At 36.1% G+C, this 24,350-nt stretch overlaps 1 protein-coding gene across 1 annotated transcript in view; it reads left to right on the top strand.

Annotated features, from left to right (window-relative positions):
- DMD (dystrophin) overlaps positions 1–24,350 on the top strand; it is a 1,614,661-nt gene that overhangs the window by 408,710 nt on the left and 1,181,601 nt on the right. The window contains exons 30-33 of the mRNA XM_042974140.1: positions 749–919; positions 13,947–14,126; positions 14,432–14,560; positions 16,104–16,274. Coding sequence (XP_042830074.1) covers positions 749–919; positions 13,947–14,126; positions 14,432–14,560; positions 16,104–16,274 — 651 coding nt within the window. The remainder of the gene's footprint in view (positions 1–748; positions 920–13,946; positions 14,127–14,431; positions 14,561–16,103; positions 16,275–24,350) is intronic.

The following is a 24,350-nucleotide window of genomic DNA, read 5'->3' as shown; positions in this document are numbered from 1 at the left end:
TGGTACGCATTTGTTCATTCTCCGTGTGAGAATGTGGAAGAATTTGATTTTGGGGGGCGGGGTTTAGTCCTAAACATTGAAAACTGGGACACAAAATCAGGTTATGATTTTCTTTGTTAATAGGGATAAAAATTTTGTTTCGGAATTAAATCGTTTACCCCCCTTGGATGGCAAAAAATATTTAAGGGGGAAGTGACTTACTCTTTGTGTTGTTTTTCTGGAAAAGTAAGGCACTTTATAGATACGATGACAATACAATTGACCATTTTAAGCATTATAGAAATAATTTTACTGCCTGAGAGAAGCCATATTGTTTCTTTCTCCATTTTGATTCCTTACTAGCAAACCTCATTTGTCTACAGAGGATTGTAAACTTTGCCATCCATTTGGTAGGTGATTGAAGATTTTTTAAAAGCAGTGTGTTATATCTTTAGTTTGACTTACATCATTCAATATATTTAAAAAATTTGACCATAAATTATTTTTATTTATATTGAAGAAAATGATTATAGATTTTTTTTTCCTACCTGATATAGGACAGAGTCTTTTGGAGAAAGGATCTCATCTTCCCCAGACTGTGTCTATTCACCATTAATAGAATGTCTGGTTTTTCTAAAATATTATTTTTGAAAAGTAAGAAAAAGGGTATTTTTAAATGACAAAACTATTAAAGTTCCTATTACATGAGTATAACTAAACCTAAATTGAAAAAGTAAACCAAGTTACATTTTATTATCATTCTTGTCAGGTGACGGAAAGAAAGCAACAGTTGGAAAAATGCTTGAAATTGTCCCGTAAGATGCGAAAGGAAATGAATGCCCTGACAGAATGGCTGGCAGCTACAGATATGGAATTGACGAAGAGATCAGCAGTTGAAGGAATGCCTAGTAATTTGGATTCTGAAGTTGCCTGGGGAAAGGTAAAGCCTGTATCACTGAAGGTTATTTTTAACACACAAAGAAACACACAGCAATGTGAATTTGCAAGACACTATTAATGTGCAACAGTAGTTGAATTACAAATATTATCTTGCTTCACTTGTCCTTTCCTTAAAATTTCATCAGTAGTTTAACTCTGTATTTCTGAATCATGATAAAACCGGTGGGCAGCTGTAGCCAGAATCTCCCCAGAGCTTGTTTAGAATTAGGTAGGTAGGTTATGAATCAGTCCTTAAAAATACATGCATCATTTGTCAGAAAGTGAATCCAGAGCGGAGATTCTCTGTTCCCTAGCTTGCCCAAGATTGCTTAGAGGGACTCCACAACCATGATGAGAGCAAGGAGGCACAGGCTGCGGACAGTTGGGCTGGACAGGTCTTGAAAGATCAGCAGACTGCTGATGTCGCAATTAAAAACAAAGTCTTGAGGGGTCTGTGCAGCTGCTATGATTTCCATCACCAGAGGGCACAGGGTTTCCTTTAATCTTCAGCTGGTACATACTTGCTGTTTCTCTTGACAGCTAGTCAGACATTACTGCCCCCTAAAATTTAAGGTCAAGGTATTCATAGCTTCATTTTTGTTTCAGTTGATTCATTACCGGATTACTTGAAAAGCTGTTGATATAAAGGAAACAGTCAATATCAATAATGTGTTTTCATCTTAAACTTTGCTGAGCCATTAGGCATTTAGAAAAAAAAATCACAGCACACTCTACCCCCTTGATTTTTTTTAAATTAACAAACACTTGCTGTATCAGTGAGATGTTCAAGAAATCTGTGCTTTATTTTTGATTCAGCAGGCTATTTGGATTATCCAAACTTGGGAAATTGTAATTGCATTAAGTAAAAACTTACAATCCTACAATAAGACCAAAACTGAAGACTGATTTTCTTTTATGTAAATTCAGGGGACAAGTATCGATAAAATGTTGTTACATAAATAGTTTTCAAGTAAAGAGTAGGGAATGATTTCTTTTTCTTCCCACTCAGAATAGATTTATTGGTGGAGATATTGAGTTGCATTTATTAGGTCAGGATCGTATATGTTGTGAGATGATTACAGTAACAATTTCACAGGGGACAAGGAAAAAATTACAGCGGCCTTATTTTTTTCCCTTATTACCCACACGAGTATTATATTTTTGTGTGATACTTTAGTTCGAGCCAATGGCAATCATATACTTAGATGCAGGCTGGGTGGCTCTAAGAAATAAGTGAAAAATGGCATGGCTCCCAAAAGTTAGAGGTTTGTTTCTGTCTCATGTAAGGTAGATAGTTCTGGATAGGGGAAGTAGTTTTGTTCCAGGAAATTCTCCTAAGGTAGGTGGCTTCCATTTCATTGTTCTGCAGTCTTCTGGGTATTTGTATTCTCATGGTATAACTCGCTCACCACCACACTTCGCTCCCAGCCCATAAAAGGAAGGGAAAAAAGGAAGTGGAGGGAAGCCGGCTCCCTCTTAAAGCTCTGTTATAAAAGCCCCATGCATCATTTTGCCCATATTTTTATTTGCCAGATGTTAGTCACCTGATCATATTTAGCTTCCAGGGAGGATGGCAAAAGATAGTTCCTAACTGGGTGGCCATTGTGTCCTGCTTGAATGATGAGTAGAGTTTGTTTGTGAAAAAAGAGAATACGTTCTGGGGGACACATAGCAGTTTGGGCCCCAGCAGTATCAGCCCTGCACTTTTTATCATAAGATACAGGCGGCGGGAGACCTGCATCATCTGTTTCTCTTTATAAAAACCCATGCCCTGTCGATGGCACTTTCTACCATAAGTACTCATACACAAACAAAACAAGGCCCAGAAAATGCTTATGATCTACTAGAGTATGAAATACAGTAAAACATGCAAGGGCAAAGTGGTAGCGTATGTAGAGGATTCCTGAAAATAATCCAGGCTTTATTCTCACTTACCCTCCCCTTACAATTCTGGGCAATATCTTCAAGTGTTCATATCCCCATTCTAATGGGTATATTAGTTTGCTAAGTCTCCTGTAAGAAAGTACCACAAATGGGTGGCTTAAACAGCAGAAATTTATTTTGTCACTGTTTTGGAGGCTGGAAGTCTGAGGTCAAGGTGGTGGCAGGGTTTTGGTTCGTTTGGAGGCCTCTCTCCTTGGCTCATAAATAGCTATCTTCTCATGTCTTCGTATGATCTTCCCTTTGTACATCCCTGGGTCCAAATATCTCTTCTTCTAAGGACACCGGCCATATTGGATTAAGACCCACCCTAGTGACATTATTTTACTTAATTGCCTCTCTAACCTTTCTGTCTCCCAATTTGGTCACATTCGAAAGTCTTGGGGTTAGGGCTTCATCATATGAATGTCCAGAGGACACATTTCAGCTCCTAACAATGGGGTAGCTTTATCAATATAATTTGGAATGCTACTATAATGGTACACAAAGGAATAGAGTTAGAAATGAAGGGGATTTAAAAAATTCTGACTACAATTTACAACTGACTGAGATGAAACTATGGAAGTGTGCCACACAAGAACTCTGAATTCCACGGTCTCTGTAAGGTCACTGAGTACATCACCTAAGGAGATGTTTGCATTAGCTTCACCATAAAATCAGTAAAAAAAAAAAACATACTATTATATAATTAGCTTGGCAAAAGTTTCTAGATTATCCTTGTCATATTAGAAGGCTTGAAGGGTCTGGAGATGTGTCAAGTTATTGAGTCCATCTGGAAATTACTTTCCATGAAACCAAGGAGTAATACTAACTTGAGATCCAATAGGAAAAAAGTATAGCAAACTGGCATTTCTTTTCTTTTGTGGTAATTTATCACTCTCTCTGGATATTTTGAAACACTAAGCTGCTAATGATATGCTCTAAGACCCCTTAGTGGTCAAATGAAAGTATGCACATTTGGATCCAGATTACATACTTTGTTTAATAAACTCATCTGGAAGGTGCCTACAGCTTTTGCAAAAGTCACAACCATATAATAAAAGCATGTGACCTACACATCTAAAGCAGCCACACTGATGATAATTTTTTAAAATGAAAACAATCTCATACACAAAACCCCGTGATCCCCTAGTACATTCTTATTTCCCATGCTTTCTTGGTAGGTGGAGAACTTGACTCAAACTGTTAGTCTTGTCTGCAATTTCAAAGGGTAAATGTCAGATTTTTTTTGAAAATAAATTGAGTATTCATTTCAATGCAATACATTGAATGTATTTGCCTATCATTCCAAGTATTTTTGACTTGGAGAAAATTTTAATATGTAGAGTCAATTTATTTTTAAACTGTTTCATTTATTTCTACTGAATTTCTTTCAGTTCTGTTGATCTAAGAACATTATATTTATTTATATATATAAATATTCGAATGCCTATATAAAAACATTCTTATGTATCAAATTTAGTTACTAGTGAAGCATTTATTTGACCTTCAGTTTATTCAAACAGAACATACTTTCAAATATATTGCCTACTATTAAATCTTTTGAGTGTTACTTCTACTCTATTCTAATTATACTTATTTATTATATATCTCGTTCCGGAAAAAAAAAAATATTTAGAATGGCTCAAAGAGATACACATGATTCACCTGGTCAAGCACAAATAAATTAGAAAACTAAAGAAAGGGAAAATTAGAGAAGGAAAATGATGGAAACGTTGCACAGAAATATGCCCACAATATTCCATGGATAGTGTAATAGGCAGAGGAGGGTAAAGCCTCAAAATTTGGCACCAAGCTTCCCATTGGGCAAAATAAGAAGTAAACAGACTTTTTTTTATTTATTGTGCTAAGAACACTTAACATGCGATCTAGCCACTTAACATTTTTTAAGTGTACGATACTTACGGAAGGAAACTTATTTATGAGTTTCAAAAGTGTTCAAATTATTAAAACTATCATTAAAATATTTTTAATTTACTAGTGAGAGCTTTTTTCCTAAAATTTAGCCACAGAAGAAAAATTAGAGTCATGTATGAGATAGCACCTTTATTAATATTCTTATTAAAAAACCTAATAAAAAGGTTTGTGTAGCCATTTTTCTATCAGCGTGCTTCAATGCAGAAACAATGCCATGAGCCTGATTCCGGACTTTCCGTGTCTTCTTCCTGAACAAGTATCCGGAGTTTGGCACCGCAAGATCATTTTGATAGGCCGATGATGTTGTTAAAGTGAACAATCGAAAATAGATTCTCTCATTTTAGTTTCACTCCTGCTCACAATCCTTTTGTCACATGTTCAAAGCCATAGATGTTAGAACACATAGGTCTTCCTAAAGATAGTGCTATATGACACATTTGCAGGTCTTTAAAAGTAGCACGTACTTGGGAAAAGACTATAAACCTGAGAATATCTGAGGTATCCCAGATCAGATTTTCCAGTCTCGAGGAGAGAAAGAATGAGGAAAACTGTGCTGTCAACTCTCACCATACGACTACACTTCCAGATTGCAGGTAGAGGGGAGAAGATGAATACAGTGAAAACGTATTCCAAAGTTTTAAAAGGTAAAAGAAAACAGTTTAAATTCAAATAACAGGAAGCAGACATTTTAAAATAATAACAGAAATGAGATAAAAGTTTAATAATGGGAATTGAAAAGTTACACTGTTAATGCTAATTTGAACTTTCCAAAGCTCAGTCGCCCTTTCCCTGTATTTTTAAATTCAAACTGTCTACCTCTATTAGAGTGGTGATAGAGAGAAATTAATATTAATATTTTGAAAGGGGGGATCATTCCTAGCCGCATGGTCTGGAGAACAGAGATGCCTTAGGGGACTGTAACAGTAACGTTGGTGACCATCTCATGATCAGACCTATTCTCCGTTCATACTTTTTTTTTTTTTTTAGTGTTTATTTATTTTTGGGAAAGAGAGAAGAGAGACAGAAACACACCACGAGCAGGGGAGGACAGAGAAGGAGACACAGACTCCGAAGCAGGCTCCATGCTCTGAGCTGTCAGCCCGGAGCCCAACGTGGGGGTCGAACTCACGAGCCATGAGATCGTGACGTGAGCCAAAGTCGGGTGCTTAATGGACCGAGCCACCCAGGCAGCCTGCCCCTTCCTACCTTTCTAATCTCTGTTGAGAGAGAGTGCCAGGTTGAGATCACAAACACTGATGTCTATAGAGTAGAAACGGAAAGAGTGGAAGGAAATGGTAAGGCAAACTAGAAGTGATTACCAGCAGCTGGGGAGTCTGCTAGCACGACACAGGATTCCTGAGCTGCCGTGACAGTTTCTACTTCCTTGGACTGCTACGTGGACATTAACAATTTCACTTGCTGAGAGAACAGGTGGAAATGTGCATTTTGTTCACTGGTGTTTCCCATTCACGTAACATGATATATGACACATAGGGTATGCTCGGTAAATATCTGTTCAATAAAATCAATGGCAATTGAAGAGATGAAAATTAAAACATAATGACAAAGCACTGTGAGAGAAGAGAAAAATGCTGATGTGCTTTTAACATTGTGATAACTTTTAGAACAAATGGAAATATGAGCATCATCTGATCAAATGCTCCCACTTTATAGATGAGAAGATAGAAGTACTGGCAGTACAGTGTTGTCTCCGATTTCAGTAGGTTTTTTCCACACTACTTACTTTTTAAATTATTTTTTAACATTTACTTATTTTTGAGAGACAGAAAGAGACAGAGCACGAGAGCGGGGAGGGCAGAGAGAGAGGGAGACACAGAATCCGAAGCAGGCTCCAGGCTCTGAGCATGTCCACACTGGGCCCGACTCGGGGCTCGAACTCACGAACCGTGAGATCATGACCTGAGCCAAAGTCAGTCGCTTAACTGACTGAGCCACCCAGGTGCCCCCACTGTAATTATTGTTAGAAGTCATATTTTCTAGTAATTTTAAGGTAACCTAACCAAAGTGACCCAAAAAGGTATTTATCGTTCACACTGATATTTTGAGGGTGGTTGGGGGGTGGGTGATGGGTATTGAGGAGGGGACCTGTTGGGATGAGCACTGGGTGTTGTATGGAAACCAATTGACATACATTGACACACACAAAGGCTAAGTGCGGATTTGAAATATCATTTGTTAATGTCTTAAAATCAGTTTGATTAGTTAGATATAAGTAAATCAATTCTCAATATCCCATATGGCTACAATTATTTAGCAAGTGAATTGAGCACAAAAATATAACTGTAGAAAGCAGATAGTTATGTGATTAAATAGAAATTTATATCTCAGATGATATCATTATGTTTGGAAAATATAAGCTTCAGCAAAATTTAATCTATATGATTTTCTGATTTAACCAGTAGCAGATTTCATGCATTCCAAATTTAGTTTCAGTAGTCAAAAATTCAAAGCCACTTAAATAATTCAGCTACATTAGAGCCCTTTTAATAGTCACAGTATTGTGTAAAAATTACAATGATCAAATATAATTCCGTGGAAAAATAATTTTGGTTCTATAATACTTTAGATCTACCCACTTTGGGGATCGTACATATCTACCATTTTTCATCAGTTGACCGTTAGGTTTTACTAAAAGTAAAGTAGTGTTGGGATACCCAGAGTTGACTGAAAGAATCACACATATACACAAATGTTGAATTCAATTCAGGGTGTTAAATAATGCAAAATAATTGATGCCTAAATAGCCACTCATGTAACAAATCATTGTGATTTTCACGTTGATTTCAGGGACAGATTTTTATATTCAGCATTCGGAAGAAAGTGATAAGTTGACTCGGTTATCTTTCTGCTGTCCTTTCAGTCCTACAATTTTAATGACAATCACCCAGTAAAATCTTGTGACAAACTGTATCATTTTGTTTTCCCTTTGCTTCTCAGCATTGGCTACACACTGAAATCACCTGGAAAAATTTAAAAGACGATCAGTGCCTGGAGCCCACCCCTAGAGATTATGATGTAATTGACCTGAATGTGGCCAGTGTGCCTAGTAATTCAACAAAGTTTGCGAACCACTAGATAATGCAATATAAGTGGTCGTAACGAGATCTACATTCAGTTCAGTCAACCATGCCCTGTACTTTTTTTTTTTTTAAACAATCACCTTTCGTAGTTTAAAGAGATCTGGCCTCTGGTCCTAGATTATCTGGATAATTGCCTCAACTCATCACTCCTTTTAGCTATAAAAGCATGAGAACTATTACTTATTTCTAAAGTCTGTTACACTATCATTCCCATGAAAAATTACATATCTTTTTTTTAAAGCGGGCATAGTAATTTATCTGTGAAGTGAAATAACACTAGCAGACCATTAACTTGGTACAATGAATGCATCAAGCAGCTGTTACTTAGAAAATAGAACATCTGTTAAATGCCATTGGAGTCACTATTCACTGTCATTATAGTTATAGCTATAATTTCTGTTCTGCACATTTTGCTTTCATGAAATTCTTCTTTAATAGACAATACATTATTAATAAAAAGTCAATACACATTGCCATAAAATCCACCATTTAATGTTTTATGTTCTTTCTGAATTTATCATTATATTATTCCGTCACATTAGCCTAATAATAAAATATGTCCTAAAGCTCTAGCCACGGCAGAGTAATGTAGGGACCTGAGAAGACAATTAGTAACGTATTTTATCACATTGAAGATATTAGATTGTATGATGCACCATTGATTTAATTACAGCTGCTGTGGCTCAAAAGAAACACCACCACCTTAAACATAAATACAAATTGTAAGTGTCATGTCAATTTTAGAAATCTTAATATGTGACAAAGTGCATTTTAGAATTGCAGTAATGTAATTTTTAAATTTTATTCCCATAAATACATTTTGTACCAAAAGGTGAAAGATCTCTCTCCCATTCCTGATGAAATAGTCTAATACTTCTGTAGACTGACTAAAATGCAGAACCCACTTGGGGAGGGGAACCTTTTAAAATACGTTTTGGGTGCTTCAGTTAACGCTTCATCCATATTAGAGGCAACTTACATAAGGGATTAACAAAGAGCTAAAATGAAGAATCTAGTACCATCTTAGTAAAAGGAGAAAGGTATATGGAAATAGTATTATGGCACGTTTTTTACTAAATGTGGGGCTGAATGAAGATAGAATCTATGGGACAGGGGACCCTTAGAGACGAAAAAGGCTAGGGCTGGGGAGAAGGAATGATAGGAAATCAGAGAACTTAGCCAAAGACTGTAAGTCAATGGGAAATTCCAAGAAAACTTGTGGAAGCCAGCAGACCATGTGAGATCAAGCCCAAGTGGGCTATGTTTCTCAGCCCCAGTCAGAAAATAGGTGTGCAGGTGTTTCTATGGGGCCAGATAATTAATTGTACAGTTTTTACTATTTTACCTTTATATAAAATTAACAGAAATGTTTCCTTCATGTGACGGTGTGATCGTCAGAGACCAAGGGGACAAGTTTTCCCATCCTGCTAACCCATCAGTGAAGTGAGTTGATAAGCTGCTGGCTGAATCCTGAAACCTCATGCCATTTTAAATTAGACTCGAGTGAGTTAACTTAGAGATAAGAGGAATGAATCAGAATGTATTGGCCATCCTTCACATGAACACATGGGTATCTTCATTAGGAGAAAGTATCCTATGCCACCCCTTTGGTATTATCAGTAAGTTGGAGTAGCATTTGAAAATTGCTATGGCTAGGAAGAAGTAGACAACAGATTTGTTTCTTTGAAATCATGGAAGTTAGTGTTTAATATTTTGACTATTTGGGAGCTATTAAATGTTACGAATTAAACATATGGACAATAAAAATATGTTAGACTTTATGGCAGTTTATATTTAAACCAAGTTCTACTCCGAGCTGATATTCTTCCTGTGTCGTTAAAAACCCCACGTGCCCAGTGTATATTTCACATTAAGCTGCTCTTGAAACTCCCAAAATTGGGCTTAAGGCCATGTCATATAGGTCAAAATAAAACTGAATGTGCATAATTTTGCTATGTACTCAGCCTTAAAATCAACCTTAAAAGCTTTCATGATTGAAAAAAAAAAACCTAAAAGTTGAGTTACAACTTAGTCACTCTAGTCACTGAATTTGAACTTGTTTATTCTGAAGGGTTTACCCTTCAGAACCCTCTCCATATCTCACCCAACAAGACAGCCAGAGAAGTGATGTGTGTTGAGGATTGGATGCCTTTTAAGAGAAGGAAGTATCGTGTTTATTCAACTCTTTTCTCCCCAACTCACCAACCCCGTAAATAACTTCATCCCTTAGAGAGGCATGAATAAGGGTATAGAGAGAATGGCTGAAACAGTAGCTGGAGTTCAATCTAGTAGTTCACTTCTTAATAAAATAGCAAATATAGACATTCTTGTGATATGGGAAACTATTAGAAATGGGAGGATGGTTGGTTCCTTAATATCATAAAATGTATGTTTTTAGTTTCTTATAAGTACCCCATATTTTCCTTTCGGTGGCTTTTGATTCTGACCGTCATATTTTTTTCATCATGTTGCACTTTGTCCGTAGTCGGTCCAGACCATGCAGTCCTTTATGGTGAATTTGAGTTTCAAGTATCACCTCTCCTTTAAAGCCATTCAAGCTCATCCCAGCCATGACTACTACTTGTCAACAAATTATGTGCTTTCTAGTACAATATCAAATTATTTTATTGCATTTTAGCTTTACTCTGCAGCTACACTGTGGGTAAAATTAAAGCAAGGTATGCAAAGACTAGCTCCTTTCTAATCTCTGGCAGTGATTGGCACAGTACAGAGTGGATATTAAACACCAAAACCAAATTTACTAATTGAAATTGAGATCTTCAGAGAGCAAGATGGGTATGTTTATTTGAAGTCTAAGATCATATTATGTTAAAATCATACTTTTAATTGTTTTAATTTAAATTCAAGTTAGTTAATATACAGTGTAGTAATGGTTTGGGGAGCAGAACCCAGTAATTCATCACTCCCATGTAACAAACAGTGCTCATCCCAGCCAGGGCCCTCCTTAATGTCCATCACCCATTCAGCCCATCCCCCCACTCACCTCCGCTCCAGCAGCCCTCAGTTTGTGTTCTTTATTTAAGAGTCTCTTATGGTTTGCCTCCCTCTGTGTTGTTAGCTTATTTTTCCTTTCCTTCCTCTCCGTTCATCTGTTGTGTTTCTTAAATTCCACATATGAGTGAAATCATATATTTGTCTTTCTCTGACTTATTTTGCTTAGCATACTTTTAACTTAAAATAAATCTATTTTATACACCGAAGCTATTGTAAAAAAAAAAAAAAAACTGTTGTAGGGAAAAGGTAAAAATCTATTAAATGAGCACAATATTTTTTCCTAATGAAAAATACTATTTATATAAATGACTTAATACCAATTCGTTCTTGAATACCACGTGTAACGGTTTAACGCTTTTTTTTTTTTATGGTAAGAGTGTAAATTTTCTCATCAGTCACTTTTGGACATAAGCAGTTATGAACCATTATGATGATCACTGCTTTCTTCAATCTCATGTTCGTGATGGAGATAACTTCAATTTCTCTGAATCCTATCTTATAATATTGAGGAAGCTAGAGTGACACTGGAAACTGTCTACATTTCCTGTTTTATTCTTTTCATTAGCTGAATGAAATATCCCTGGACATTAAACATTCTGTCTTGAAAATTAGCTGTAGAATTTTGGCAGATGTTTAACCCATAATAGTTGGTTGTGATCCATGAACTATGGGCAACAATATTTCCTAAATGCAAAACTTCAGCCCTTCTGAGGTTTGGAAATTCACATTGCCTTCAATTGCATTGCCTGGCATAGAAGAGACAGATGTCTGTGTGCACAACAACTTTTTACATCAAAGCCAAAACATTGTGTCATCTTGAGGACAATTTAAGATATAATTAACAATCCAAATACAAAATAAGATTCAACTTTGTGAGGCGTTACCTTTGTGAATCAGTCAACTCTAGTGACAAGCCACTAGTCTGGAGCGAATGCAGGAAGTAGGCAATGTTCATTTGCATATCTTTCCATATCTTTGACAAACACATCTAGAGTCTAAATTGTATAAGCAAGGGACTTTCTCTGTCATCTTATTCACAGTGCCTGGAACAGTGGCCACCACGGAAGGTTGTAAAGGTTCTGTAATACACAAGGTTGCAGAGGAAAGGAATGAAAGGGCTGAAATGTAGCCCATGACCACTCCCACGTCAAACTCCAGAGGGGATATTTGTCCTGCACAGGAAGTATTTCTCATAATTTCCATAAAGATATTAAGTAGAATCACCTATGCCATTGCTACAACAGTTATGTTTTTAGTAGGAGCTCAGTAACATTTATGATTGATGCATGAAGGAATTCCTTCTGTGCTGCTAAGCTAACTCACGTAGTACAGAGGACACCTGCATTACAGGGAAGCCTCTCCGTGATAGCCCCTGAGTGCATTTGCCCATAATTACTTCCCATAAATTACTGCCCATAACAATTTCAGATATTTTTATATTGGAAAAGAAAAACACAAATACTCAAGAATATCTTAGAATAGGAGAAACCATGTCTTTTGTACACAAATTACTTTCTACAATCTTTTTGCCTCATTTATTTCCCCCTATTTATGTTATGTGAAAAGCAAAAACAAGACGTGTATACATAGCGGTTTTGAGTGCAGTGGGACCGGGTGGTGTGAAAGAAAGCCAGCCACAGCAACTATTCAGACTTTTCTATTATTAAGATAGAAAAGAGACATTGAGACCATCAAGGAGGTAGAAATGGGCTATAAGCTGGCCTCATAGAGACCCTCTCTCTTGATTACGTGGACCACCTCTCTTACTCTCTGTGTGTAGGTTTCATTTGCCTCTTCGCAGGTGGGCTCCTTCCTCTTTCTATTGCTGCTCCAAAGCGATTTTGTCCTACCATGACTTAGGTTTCCTGTGGTGAAGACGTCAGTTTCATTTCTAAATGACTTCTAAGCTGGTGTGTTATCACAGTCCCTGTATGTTTTAGTTAAACTTCTTGAGAATATCTGCTCTGCCTTACTCCCTGGTGAATATCCAATGACCGTATGTGGGCAGTTAGGGACCAGGGCAGAGGCAGGGAGGTGCAAGTTGGTCACCTGGTCAGCCATGACCGATCACAAGAAAAGGGCTGGAGGTGGAGCCGACAGTAAACATTTATACTAGGATCAGTTTTTCTAGCAACTTTCTACATGATTTCTCATATTAGATGTGCTTGTTTTCACGTTTTGTAAATTAAGACTTAGAAAGCAGCAGTGCTCTCTTCAGGGATTTTAATATTACCTCTTCATTTTCATAGACCTCTAATTGAAAGTCAGCATTTTTTTTCAGTTATGAATGCGAGCAACAGACCTCAGCAATCTCAGCAGTCTCTACGACTTGGCCACCAGTAGAGAGAGCAGATCATTTCATATCACATTCTAGTCATTGCATGTATTTCAAAATGCCAGTTATGGTCGTGCCTACTTTGAAATCATCCTAAAGATCTGGTGCTCGATTACTCTAGTTACACACGTTAGTAAAGAAAAGAGGCATTACTGTCTTACCAGGTGGGAAAAGACATTTTGTATATTGTATTCCAGTATAACTCATTTTCCTTAAAATCCGATGGATTTAAATTTGGTTTTAAAAATATTATTATGAGAAGGAGTCCTTAAGTTTAATGAACTGCCAAATAGGTTTGTGGCACCAAAATGCTGACAATTTCTGCTGTAGAAATGTAAGAGTGCAGTAATTACTGACTTTTCTAAAAGCAGTTGCTTCTTTGTAGATAAGGTTTCTAAGGCCTGTCTTCACTCAGTATACTTACAAAGTAAGTAAATATAAATATGCTTCAGTGGACAATGTGTATGTTTATCTGTTAAATATATATCATCATAAATAAATAGAAATTAATCGTGTTTATGTATACCTGTATGTTTATATATACCCAATAAGGAAACTCCAATATTTATGGTGTGATTTGCATCACCCATAAAGACACATGGAAGCTTTAAGTCCTTAAAAAATCTTATTATAGTGACCATACACACGGTCATTTCAAAAGCATTAAATCTTAAGTCTACAATATATTACTCCAAGCTCAAGTACTGTCCTTTTCACAGGCTACTCAGAAAGAGATTGAGAAACAGAAGGTTCACCTAAAGAGTGTCACAGAGCTTGGAGAGGCCTTGAAAACGGTTTTGGGCAAGAAGGAGGCCTTGGTGGAAGATAAACTGAGTCTTCTGAATAGTAACTGGATAGCTGTCACTTCCCGAGCAGAAGAGTGGTTAAACCTTTTGCTGGTAAGAGGCCAGAGGATTTTCAAGCCCTCTGCATTGTGAGAAGGAAATTACATGTGATTTGAATAATAATATTTGTGTCTGTAAATTCCTCAGCTCCACGAAAATGGTGGCTCTTAATTCAACATCTGCAACTCTGTTTTAATATCTTTCCATGTCTGTGCCGTATTTTGTATGGAGACCACATTTAAGTGTATTTTGAATGATACTGCTTTTTTGTGTCTTTTAATATTGTAGAAAGTAGGACAACTCTTTGAAGAATATTGTCTAATCAATAATATGTCATGGTATGTCTCTTTAACATTAAGGAATACCAGAAACACATGGAAAACTTTGACCAGAATGTGGATTACATCACAAACTGGATCATTCAGGCTGATGCACTTTTGGATGAATCTGAGAAAAAGAAACCTCAGCAAAAAGAAGACATACTTAAGGTAGCAAATAAAATATTATGAAAAGTAATTTTCTAATTGCACAATTATGTCGCTCATCAAGGACTTCTTAATAAGAGTGAAAAAAATCTTCCTTCCTTCCTTCCTGCCTTTGTACTTTCCTTCCCTCCCTACTTCCTTAATTCCAATGGGAGTTAATAACTTTGAAGACTTTTGTAATCTGGATATCTCCGTATCCACCTCTCAGCTCATTACGCACAATTTAAACTCTGATGACAAAGGGATGCCGGGATTTATTTTGGTGTCATGTTGCCAACTCCTGCCCATTTTACTCGTCGTAGTAAATATCTCACGTTCTTATATCTCACACAAGGATCCATTTTCCAGTATCATCCACAGCCCATTCTGAGGAAAACCTGAAATCCAATCATCTGGGCATTTTGCGTATGCAATCCAAATCTTAGTAATTAGTAACAATATTGAGCTTATATAAAACTGGATGCTTTTTATTTTTCGCTATATGTAAAGTAAACATGGCTTTGTGTTCTCTCTTTGTGTAGTAGAACCAATTATTAGGACATCCTAAGTCATCTTTCTCAAAGGCAACTTAATTTTTACTTTTTAAAGATGGTGGCTATAAAAGGATATGAGAGGTATAATGTGTGAATTTCTCTTGTTGATGCTATATTATCTCTCTTCAATAACATCTTAAATAGGAAGACTTGAAATTTAACAAATTCCATTTGAATTAATGAGTCCTTATTCTGTTTTGCTGAAAAAAATTGTATTTAATTAGTGGGTTATTACTTAAGGAGCACCCAAAAACTGTAGTCTCTGTGTGTACAATTCATTCATTTCTTTTTTATGAAGTGCCTATTTTCCAAAGATTACAATTCATTTTTAATGAAAAACTGTTGATATGTTTCAGCCTATCCCCAAAACAAATTACTCTCCTTTGTGTACCTTACTTTGCTCTCTCTTGTCCTTTGATGTGTAGCTAGGGACTGCCATCTTGAGGTGGCATTTCCTTCAAGGCCTTTGGAATAATGGGAGCTGAGTTGTTTCACTTAGAGTCTCTCTGACCTCTCGAGCCAGGCAAAACCTTCGTCAGTCCCTCTGTCTTTGACACTGAATTCTTATCTGTTGGAAAGTCCATTTTTTCCCCATGACACCTAGGAAGGAAAAGAAAATTGTTCCTCAGCTGCCTTTCTTCCCGAGCATACGTTAAGGTTACCCCACAGCGAGGTAACTGAGTCAAGTGAAGATAAAATAAGACTAAAGAAAAAATATTACAGTCGACACGGGCAACAAAGGGTAGCCAAGAAAACATCCCTCGCGCCTCCTGAGACTAAGTAAACACTTTACATAAACATAGATCACACTTAGACCAGGACTGTGGCCAATATTGCCGAGATCACACGCATTTCCCACTCTACTCCTCTCTTTTATGGAAGTTGACTTCGTTCCTCCCTCTCAACTCCTCTGCATGTGCTCATTCTTTCCTTCTCTTTCTCGCTCTCTTGCTGTCTCTCAACTTCCACTTAATTACTAACTTCAAGCCCTGTCTCTTGCTCACGGAATATAGCGTTTAAAGGCTGAAATGAATGACATGCGCCCAAAGGTGGATTCCACGCGAGACCAAGCAGCAAACCTGATGGCAAACCGCGGCGACCACTGCAGGAAAGTAGTAGAGCCCAAAATCTCAGAGCTCAACCATCGATTTGCAGCCATTTCTCACAGAATTAAGACTGGAAAGGTAGGAAGATCTGCTCCAAGGTGGAAACTAGTGATAAATGATCTCTTGCGAAGGTTGCGCAGTACTCTGAAGGGGGCGGGCGACCCCCACGGCAAGGTTTTCAAAACGAAAATGAAGGCCAAAATGTATTTAAGGAAATTTTACCCCTGAATCCCATGGGAGATCAATCTCTCCCCACTCCCCTCCACCAGTCTCTCTGTCTCCCTCTCTCTGTCATTTTTCTTTACATGCCACAGCTATTCTAGAACTGCATCCTGTACTGGTTTACATATGTACTTTCAGGGGTAACCTACAGCAAAGTAACAAATAGCATGCTGCAGGCCAACAACGACAAACAAAAGCACAAAAGACATCCATCTGAGGAAAGCACTGCTGACTTCTTATGCCAAATATAATATTGCTTGTGTGTAATATGGATCACATATCAAAAATGGGGCCTTGTACACCTCCTGCATGATCTAGGGTGTTTGTATTCTCTTTATTGGTTGTGCACATGTGTGTATGTATGTGTATTTAACTTGCTCTTGCTAATTGCCGATACGTACTGTGACAAAATCCACTAGGCTATAATAACATGCTCAAGCCATAAAAACAAATAATTGCAAAGCTTATATAACCTAATTTTGTAATTTTATATGTCTGTTTATATTGATTCTATTTAATGAAGAACCAGGGGATATGGAATTTTGCATGATAATCCTTTATATTTGTGTAACATTTAATGAAGACGAAAATCTTATCTAATAGGTTGCTTGCAACAATATATAAAAATAGAAATCCAGCTCTTTTGGGTGAGTGTCAAATTGCAAGGAACTACCCCAAATTTTCTAAGAGGTCATTTGACGCATTTTTCAATATACATGATATGCTTTAAAACACAAAAATGTATGTAAAATAAATATGTGTATTTACATATACAGATAATTGCTATAAATAATCTTAAATGAGAAAAACATTCTTGAAATACTTGTGAGACGATATGATGTAATATGTCAGGTAAGTGCTGATTCCTGGAACAATAGGAGAATATGTTTGAAAATCGTTTTGATAAATATGGACACCCATAATAGCATGATTTACAATTGCTGCATTTTCTAAGGCATTCCAATGTATCATTGTTACATGTACTAGTACATATTTAAAAGAGTTTCTAAAATATATGGTAACGTGGTATGAATTTCAAATACTTTATATGCATGAAACACAGTTACCCTCCAAAGCTCGCCTTCCCAAGGCAAAAAAGTATTAGCTTACCTTAATTCATTGCTGCTTCTTTGCAATGTTTAAGTTAACTAGTTAGTGATACTCATTTATGTGCTATTTTATGGAAACTGTCCTCACCTGGAAAATATCTAAAAGGCTCCGAAATTCTATTTCCAGAGCATATAATTGTTTTTGGAAGAATGTATTCTGATACTTAAGACAATTGGTTTTACCTGTAGAGATTATCATCTGAATATGTAATATCTAAACAACCAAAGGCTCTTTCAGTCATCTTAAAAAATGGATGCTAATCCTTCGTTACTAGGTTTTATTTTCTTCCTGTTATACATATCACTAAGCTGCAGAATATTTAAGAGAAAACATGGCATTATCTTCTTGACCTTTTCAATAGCAGATTGAGACAAGTTATGTCACAAGATTGTTACTTGTAGATGCTGAAAAATGAGAATTCAACCTGCGTGATAGAAGCTGACAGACTTAGCATGGCCAAGAGAAGTTTGTGAATTTCCATTCTATATTCTATACAACTTTGTCACTTACTTCCATAAAGAGAGCCACTTGATGCACTTCTTTTTTTTCTCCTTCCTGAAGAACAGCATAAAAGAGATTTTAAATCAGTATTTTCGATGATAGATTAATTAACAAGAGAATCACATTGTCACTTTTCAAAGTACTCCTTTTTCTCTACATTAATAAAGATGACTGGATGCAGGGCTTTGAAAGAGAATTATGCCCTATCATCATGCTGAAACCAAAACATGGAGGTAGAGCTTATCTAACATTTTGCTGATACATTCATTGCACTGTGCTAGTGAGTGTGGAAATATGCAAGGATACAAAAAATACTTGTTAAAAATAGGTTTACAAACACAAGCTTAAATAGTTTTTACAATCATATGTGCTTAACGCTCGTACATCCTTATGAAGATATTCAATTAGTGAGGTAATTCCAGCAGGCACATAGTATGATATTAAGACCATTGGACGTAAAAGACTGAATTCCCAGCCTAACTTTGTCAGCATTAGGCAGAACATATGATTTCCCTGCAATTCCGTTTTAGTGTTTGTAAGATAAAGGAGTTAAACCAGATTAGTAATTCTTAAAAAGAAAGCATCCCACCCTCCCAGCCCCCAAGGGTTATTATTTAGAACAGAATGTATAAACTAGATAACAGGAGAGTTCCTGGATGGGTGGATTTCTGTCCTTGTATCTTTCTCCTTCCTGTGATAAGATTTAAGTGGTGCAAGTTATGTCCATAGAACGTGGTGTAAAATTTCTGGGTCAGATTAGTTCACATGAGGGGTAATTAGTTAGATTAGCTCTGAAGAGTTCTAAAATTTGACAGTCCAGTGATCTTTTGTTGATGCAATAAGGAATTTAAAATAACGACCTGTATGTGTGTTTGCTTATGGAGTAGGGTAATTCTGGAAGTGCTGGAATTCTCTGAGGTGACCTTTGATCTCAAAATTAAGCTCCTAGTACAGTAGGGCTTATGCAAGGTAAGATTGGGTTGGAGTATTGCCCTTCTTATGGTTGAGTTACACTTAGAAGAATAACTTGGGAGAAAATCTACAATGATAAAATTAATTAAAGTAGGTTGGAAATGTATATGGGTAGAAAAGTGACTCAGTAGAAGAACTAACTTCAGGATTCTTTTAAAGGTCACCTAGAAAGGGCAGTTGAATAGAGCTAAATTTTATCCTGAAAACTCGCTGACAATCCCTGGATTCATTGTTTGGTGAAGAATACGAAGTTTGTATCTCTTGCAGTGATTTTTCATGACAAGAAATTACGAAATCTGGAGATGAGTGAGCATTGAGGTCCTCAGTTTAGATTAATTGAGAACTTAACTCATCAGATGCAGCTCTCCGCAGTGGTAACTTTTAGCCATTAATGAGAAACAGCATGGTGCAAGGAAGAAATTCTTACCTTCAAGCCACAAAACTTGTTGGGGATGTGATCATATATATGACCCTTTACCTCTCAGAGCCATGTTTTTATCTAGAAAAGTCGTAAGCTGATATTTGTCTTATTTTAACCTCACAACTGTGGTAAATATCAAATGGCCTAGGATACGTAAAAGCATGCATTAAAAAAAAAAACACGTATAGATGCAAAATGAAAAAATAATTAATGTCAATAATGATTTCCATCATATTATATGTTAGCTTTGAAGAGCCAAATTTTGAGAGCTGAGAGAGAAAGTGATGGGAAAAAGAAATGGAGAAATGGCTGCTTTTCTTTCGGGTCACTGCTGGAATGGGCTGAGATCAAGAAGACTTCTTTGCTATTTCCATTGTAAGGACCAGCCTTACATATTATCAAGTGGACCATTATAGGAAATGCTGGGAAATTCTGCTTGTCCCAAATAGGACCTTTAAAATACATTATACCTCTTCCCATTTCCTTGAGGTTTATCAGTAGTATCTGATTGCTTTGAAAAAGCTTAATCCTCATAATCTGTTTGAAATCACTTTGAGAAAATGGCTCTTTTATTGGGGATGGTCAGAATTATCAAAATAAATCAGTGGTAACTTCCTAACCATGAGTAAAGTTGATGGAATCAGTGGGGAAAGACAACATGTCACATCTCTTTTTGTTTTAGGGAATCTGAACATGGTGGCTTAGCACGGTGATGGTGAGGAAGATATTATCAGGAAAAGAAGATGGCAGGAAACAGATGCATAGAGGGCAGAAATAAACTGAGTCCTTAGTCCTTTTCCTTACGGCGTCTCTGCCCCTCTCCATGTTGGGAGAAGCCAAGTTGGAGATGGGAGTCCCCATTTTGGGAGAGATGATAGTTGAGGTAGATCTTAAGGGATTAATGAAGAAACTGTTGGGAAAAGGGACCAATATGATTGATCTCTCACCAACCTTGTAGTATTTCAGATCACGATGTTTGGTTCTGTGGTCCCTGTATTGCTAGGTAAGATGTGATGGATTCAAGGAGCTTACCGTTTAATGACGGAACAAGTCATGTTTGTGGATATTGGTCCAAGAATGAGTGTATGCTAAGTGAATTTAGCCATTCTAGCGACATGGAGGAGGTAACAATTCAGGATAAACCGATGAAAAAGCCCAAGAGTGTATGGAGTGTTCGGTGGACAGTACATTCAGTTTACTTACAAAATGCAGAGCGTGGAGCATGAAGCTTAGTTGTGGATGATAACACTGTAAAGGATGATTAGACACAGCGTGGAGAGATCATGACACACAGACTAATAGTTAATGCTTAATTCAAAAGGCAGTGAGGAGTTCTTAATGGGTTCTTTTTACGTGCCCTGTTGAAAGATTAGTGCAACAGTGGTTGTGAAGAGAATGCATCTGAATAAATTACAGGAAGTAGGGAATCACAATAGTCTAGGTGAGAAACAGTGAGTATCTCAAATAAAGGGGTATCTGTGGGAAGGCAAAGGAAGTGACAATCTAGAGCAGTGACTTTCAAACCTTTGTGTACTTGGAGGAATTGTTAAAACACAGATTTCTGTCTATCCCCCCTGCCCACCTCCCATGGAGATTATGATTCAGTATTCCCTAATATTTGCATGTCTAAGAAGTTTTTAGGTGACATTGATGCTAATGATTTGGGGACTCAGTTTGAGAACCACTCGTGTAAAGACACTGAGAACTAACCTAGACATAAATTATTACGTGAGCACCAAAAAGATGGCGAGTTGAAAAGTGACTCAGGATTCAAGACTCACTGAGTATAAAAGTCTGCATATGAGTTTCAAGAAAAAAATATGCATCAAAATACTTAGTTTCAAAGTAATATTGTCTAAATAGATTTTGTCTAACTGTGGCCTATTAGTATAGGCAATTACTTTGTTACAAAATATTATGAAACTTACACATATAATTTGCCTATGTAAATTGTCTTCATTCCTATGGAGCTGAAATTTTGAATTATTGGCCCTGTAATTGGTACTAACCAAAAGAAAAGTGAACTTATTTACTATGTCCTCAATTCTTTTTTTAAGATTTATGTGCCATTAGATATGTGATACCATATATTCTTTAATTTCCATAATGGACTTTAAAATTGCTTTTAAAATTCACGTAGCAGTTTCCCTAGAAGTATTTATTGTAATTGTAACATGAGATTCGGACAATCTGGCATCATATATGTAAATATTCATAATTTTATTGCTATAATAATTATAGTGTCAAGTTTTTGACCTCCAGTCAGTGTTAACAGATACAAAAATAATCGTTCTTTAGACCAGAGGCTTGCAGATAAATATACATGGCTCTGAGAGAGCCAGTGAGTTTCCCGTTTAATATAGAATATAACACACACACACACGCACACACACGCACACACACACACACACACACAAAACCACATGGTTGGGTCTAATCTCTCTTAAATAGTGGCTTTATATGTGAAAAGTAATGTGTAAATACTTGAATGATAGTTTAGACAGGTATTTTGGCTTTCCTAAACATCAGTTGGAAATAAAGAATACCACTTATAAATGTGATCTAGAATGTCAGAATAAGATTTATTGGTTTTGAAATTTTTAACTAAAACCCAATTTTCAGCAGTCAGCTTTATCAATACAAATATATTTATCTTTTTCCCCTTTGTAATGTGTTTCTAATTTAACGCCTCTTCTGACAGAAGAGAATGTAGTCCATTAACTGGTACAGTTATTCTTGTTTGTATATGTGTGTGTATGTGTGTATGTATGTAGATATACATACATGGGTATGTACACATGTACATACACATACACATTTTACATACACACTTTTTAGTGAAATTTTCTACAAAGAAATTATAGCAGAAAGCATAGATAAAAACTTTGGTAAAGATCTATAGGTATCGCATAATTTGTAGAATACTAAATACGTACCAATTACAGTTGAAATCCTCAGGTAATATGAGCAGTTTAATACCCAAACTATGTAATACTATACCTGCTAATTGTATTTCACTGAAATAAATAAGAAATTAACCTAGCAACAGAATTCCTATATTAACAACTTCTTTTTCACGTTTGTAATTTGCTATCCTTTTATAAGATTAATTCTGTTAAAAATCTGATAACAAATCCTTTTTTATAATCAGTTAAAATGGTTTCCAAGTAGATGTTTATTGAGTTTGCCGAGCAGTGTCATTTGCTAGAACTAACTGGGTCTTATTAGTGTGACATTTAAAATGCTTAAAGCTATTTGGTGATTCCTGATTGGGATCCCTTAAGAAAGACAGTTATTTCTCTGATCAGTCAACACATGCAAAAGTAATCTTTCCTCAGACCAGGGACTTTCAGATACTTACAGGTGCCCCGAGAGCCAGTGAGTTGCGTAAGTTCTTACAGTTAGCCTGGTTAGAAAAACGTCAGATCCTGGTTCATTGCTTGGTCCACTCCCACATGCTGCCCCTCAGGATACTTTATTACCTGTGTTTATATCATTAGGTATTTATTGTTGCTAGATTATACGTTAATATAAACCTGTCCAACTTCACTTAAAAAAAAAAACCATGATTTTAGTGCACTTTTTTGTATTAAAAACAAAAAGAATTGAACAAAAAAGAGAGAAGTGAGAGAGGAGGGGAGAAAGGGCAAGAGAAAAGAAGAAAAAAGAGAAAACACACAGTTGTCCAAAGTGTTGTATTTTTGCTTTTAATTCGCTTGTCTCCCTCATGTATTTTTACAGTACGATCCTTTTTTTCTCTTATTTCAGTTGCTACTACTAAACTCATTTAATCATGACGTAGAGAAATATATTTCCAGTTATATTTAACAATAAGTAGGTAGTGGGCTGATTCTTGAACCACGAGTATATCTTAACCAGTCAGTATATTTTGTATCTAATCTGAAAAGTATGACCATGAGATTAATCTCATCAATTCAAAAACCAGTGTACTGGGTAGCGCCCTTTAAATAACTCATAAATTTGGGAACTTACCACATTTTCACATCTTTATCTTTGAAGCATCAAAGATAAACCACTAACTTACCTAATTATTAAAAGAATCCAACTAGTATAATGTCACTATTCTGAGTCAATTTGGCTTTATTTTTTAAATTTACTTTCTTATGTTTTTTGGAATTTGCTTTTATGAAGTTAAAATAAGTGAATGAATAAAGCTATAAACTAGTTTACCCGGTTATCTTTATTTTGGTTAGGTCTTTTTAATACACTTATTTCTCTTTCTGGTTTTTTTTTCCCCTCTCCAGATATTTTGATTGGAAAATAACTCTTCATATCATATCCTCAGTATGTCTTTTCTGTATTGCAGGATGTTACTGGTCCTTGAAAATTTATTCATTTTGGTTTCCATGAATTATTTTATTTTTTATACCGATATTGTAATTATAAATAAACTTTCAAAGCTGCAGAATGGAAGGAAGAGACTAACTTGAGCCATTTTAAACAAATCTGTAGCACTTGGATTATTTATTTTCAATTTAGTTATTAGTGTAATTTGAATGTAGTGGCCATTTATCCTGATTATCGAGATTACATGGTCCACATTAACAAATGTTTACTTTGCTGTCTGTGTAAACACAGTCATTATGTTAGTGTATCTTTGCACGTGAGAAGTAATATTTAACTAAAAGTAAGGTTAAATTTTAAAAATTATAAAGTGTATCTGAGTAATTTGAATGCTTCCAATTTACAATGAATCAATTTGTAATTGATTTTGCTTTTTTCAGTCTGTTATTGTTTGTTAACTTGTTATATAAGTCACCTTTAATGCTAAGAATTTAACAAAGCCTTAAATTTCATTAATCCTAAATCGTACAGCAAAGCACAACTAATAGCTGTTAAGCAATCTGAAACATTAAAAATCAAGGAAAACAAAGCGTTGTCTTTCTCAGTTTCTCTGTCTCTTCTTT

The sequence above is a fragment of the Panthera tigris genome, chromosome X (genome assembly GCF_018350195.1).
Source record: "Panthera tigris isolate Pti1 chromosome X, P.tigris_Pti1_mat1.1, whole genome shotgun sequence".
In the NCBI taxonomy this organism is placed as follows: Eukaryota; Metazoa; Chordata; class Mammalia; order Carnivora; family Felidae; genus Panthera; species Panthera tigris.
Note: the sequence above shows the minus strand (reverse complement) of the source record. Positions and strands in the feature narration are given on the sequence as shown.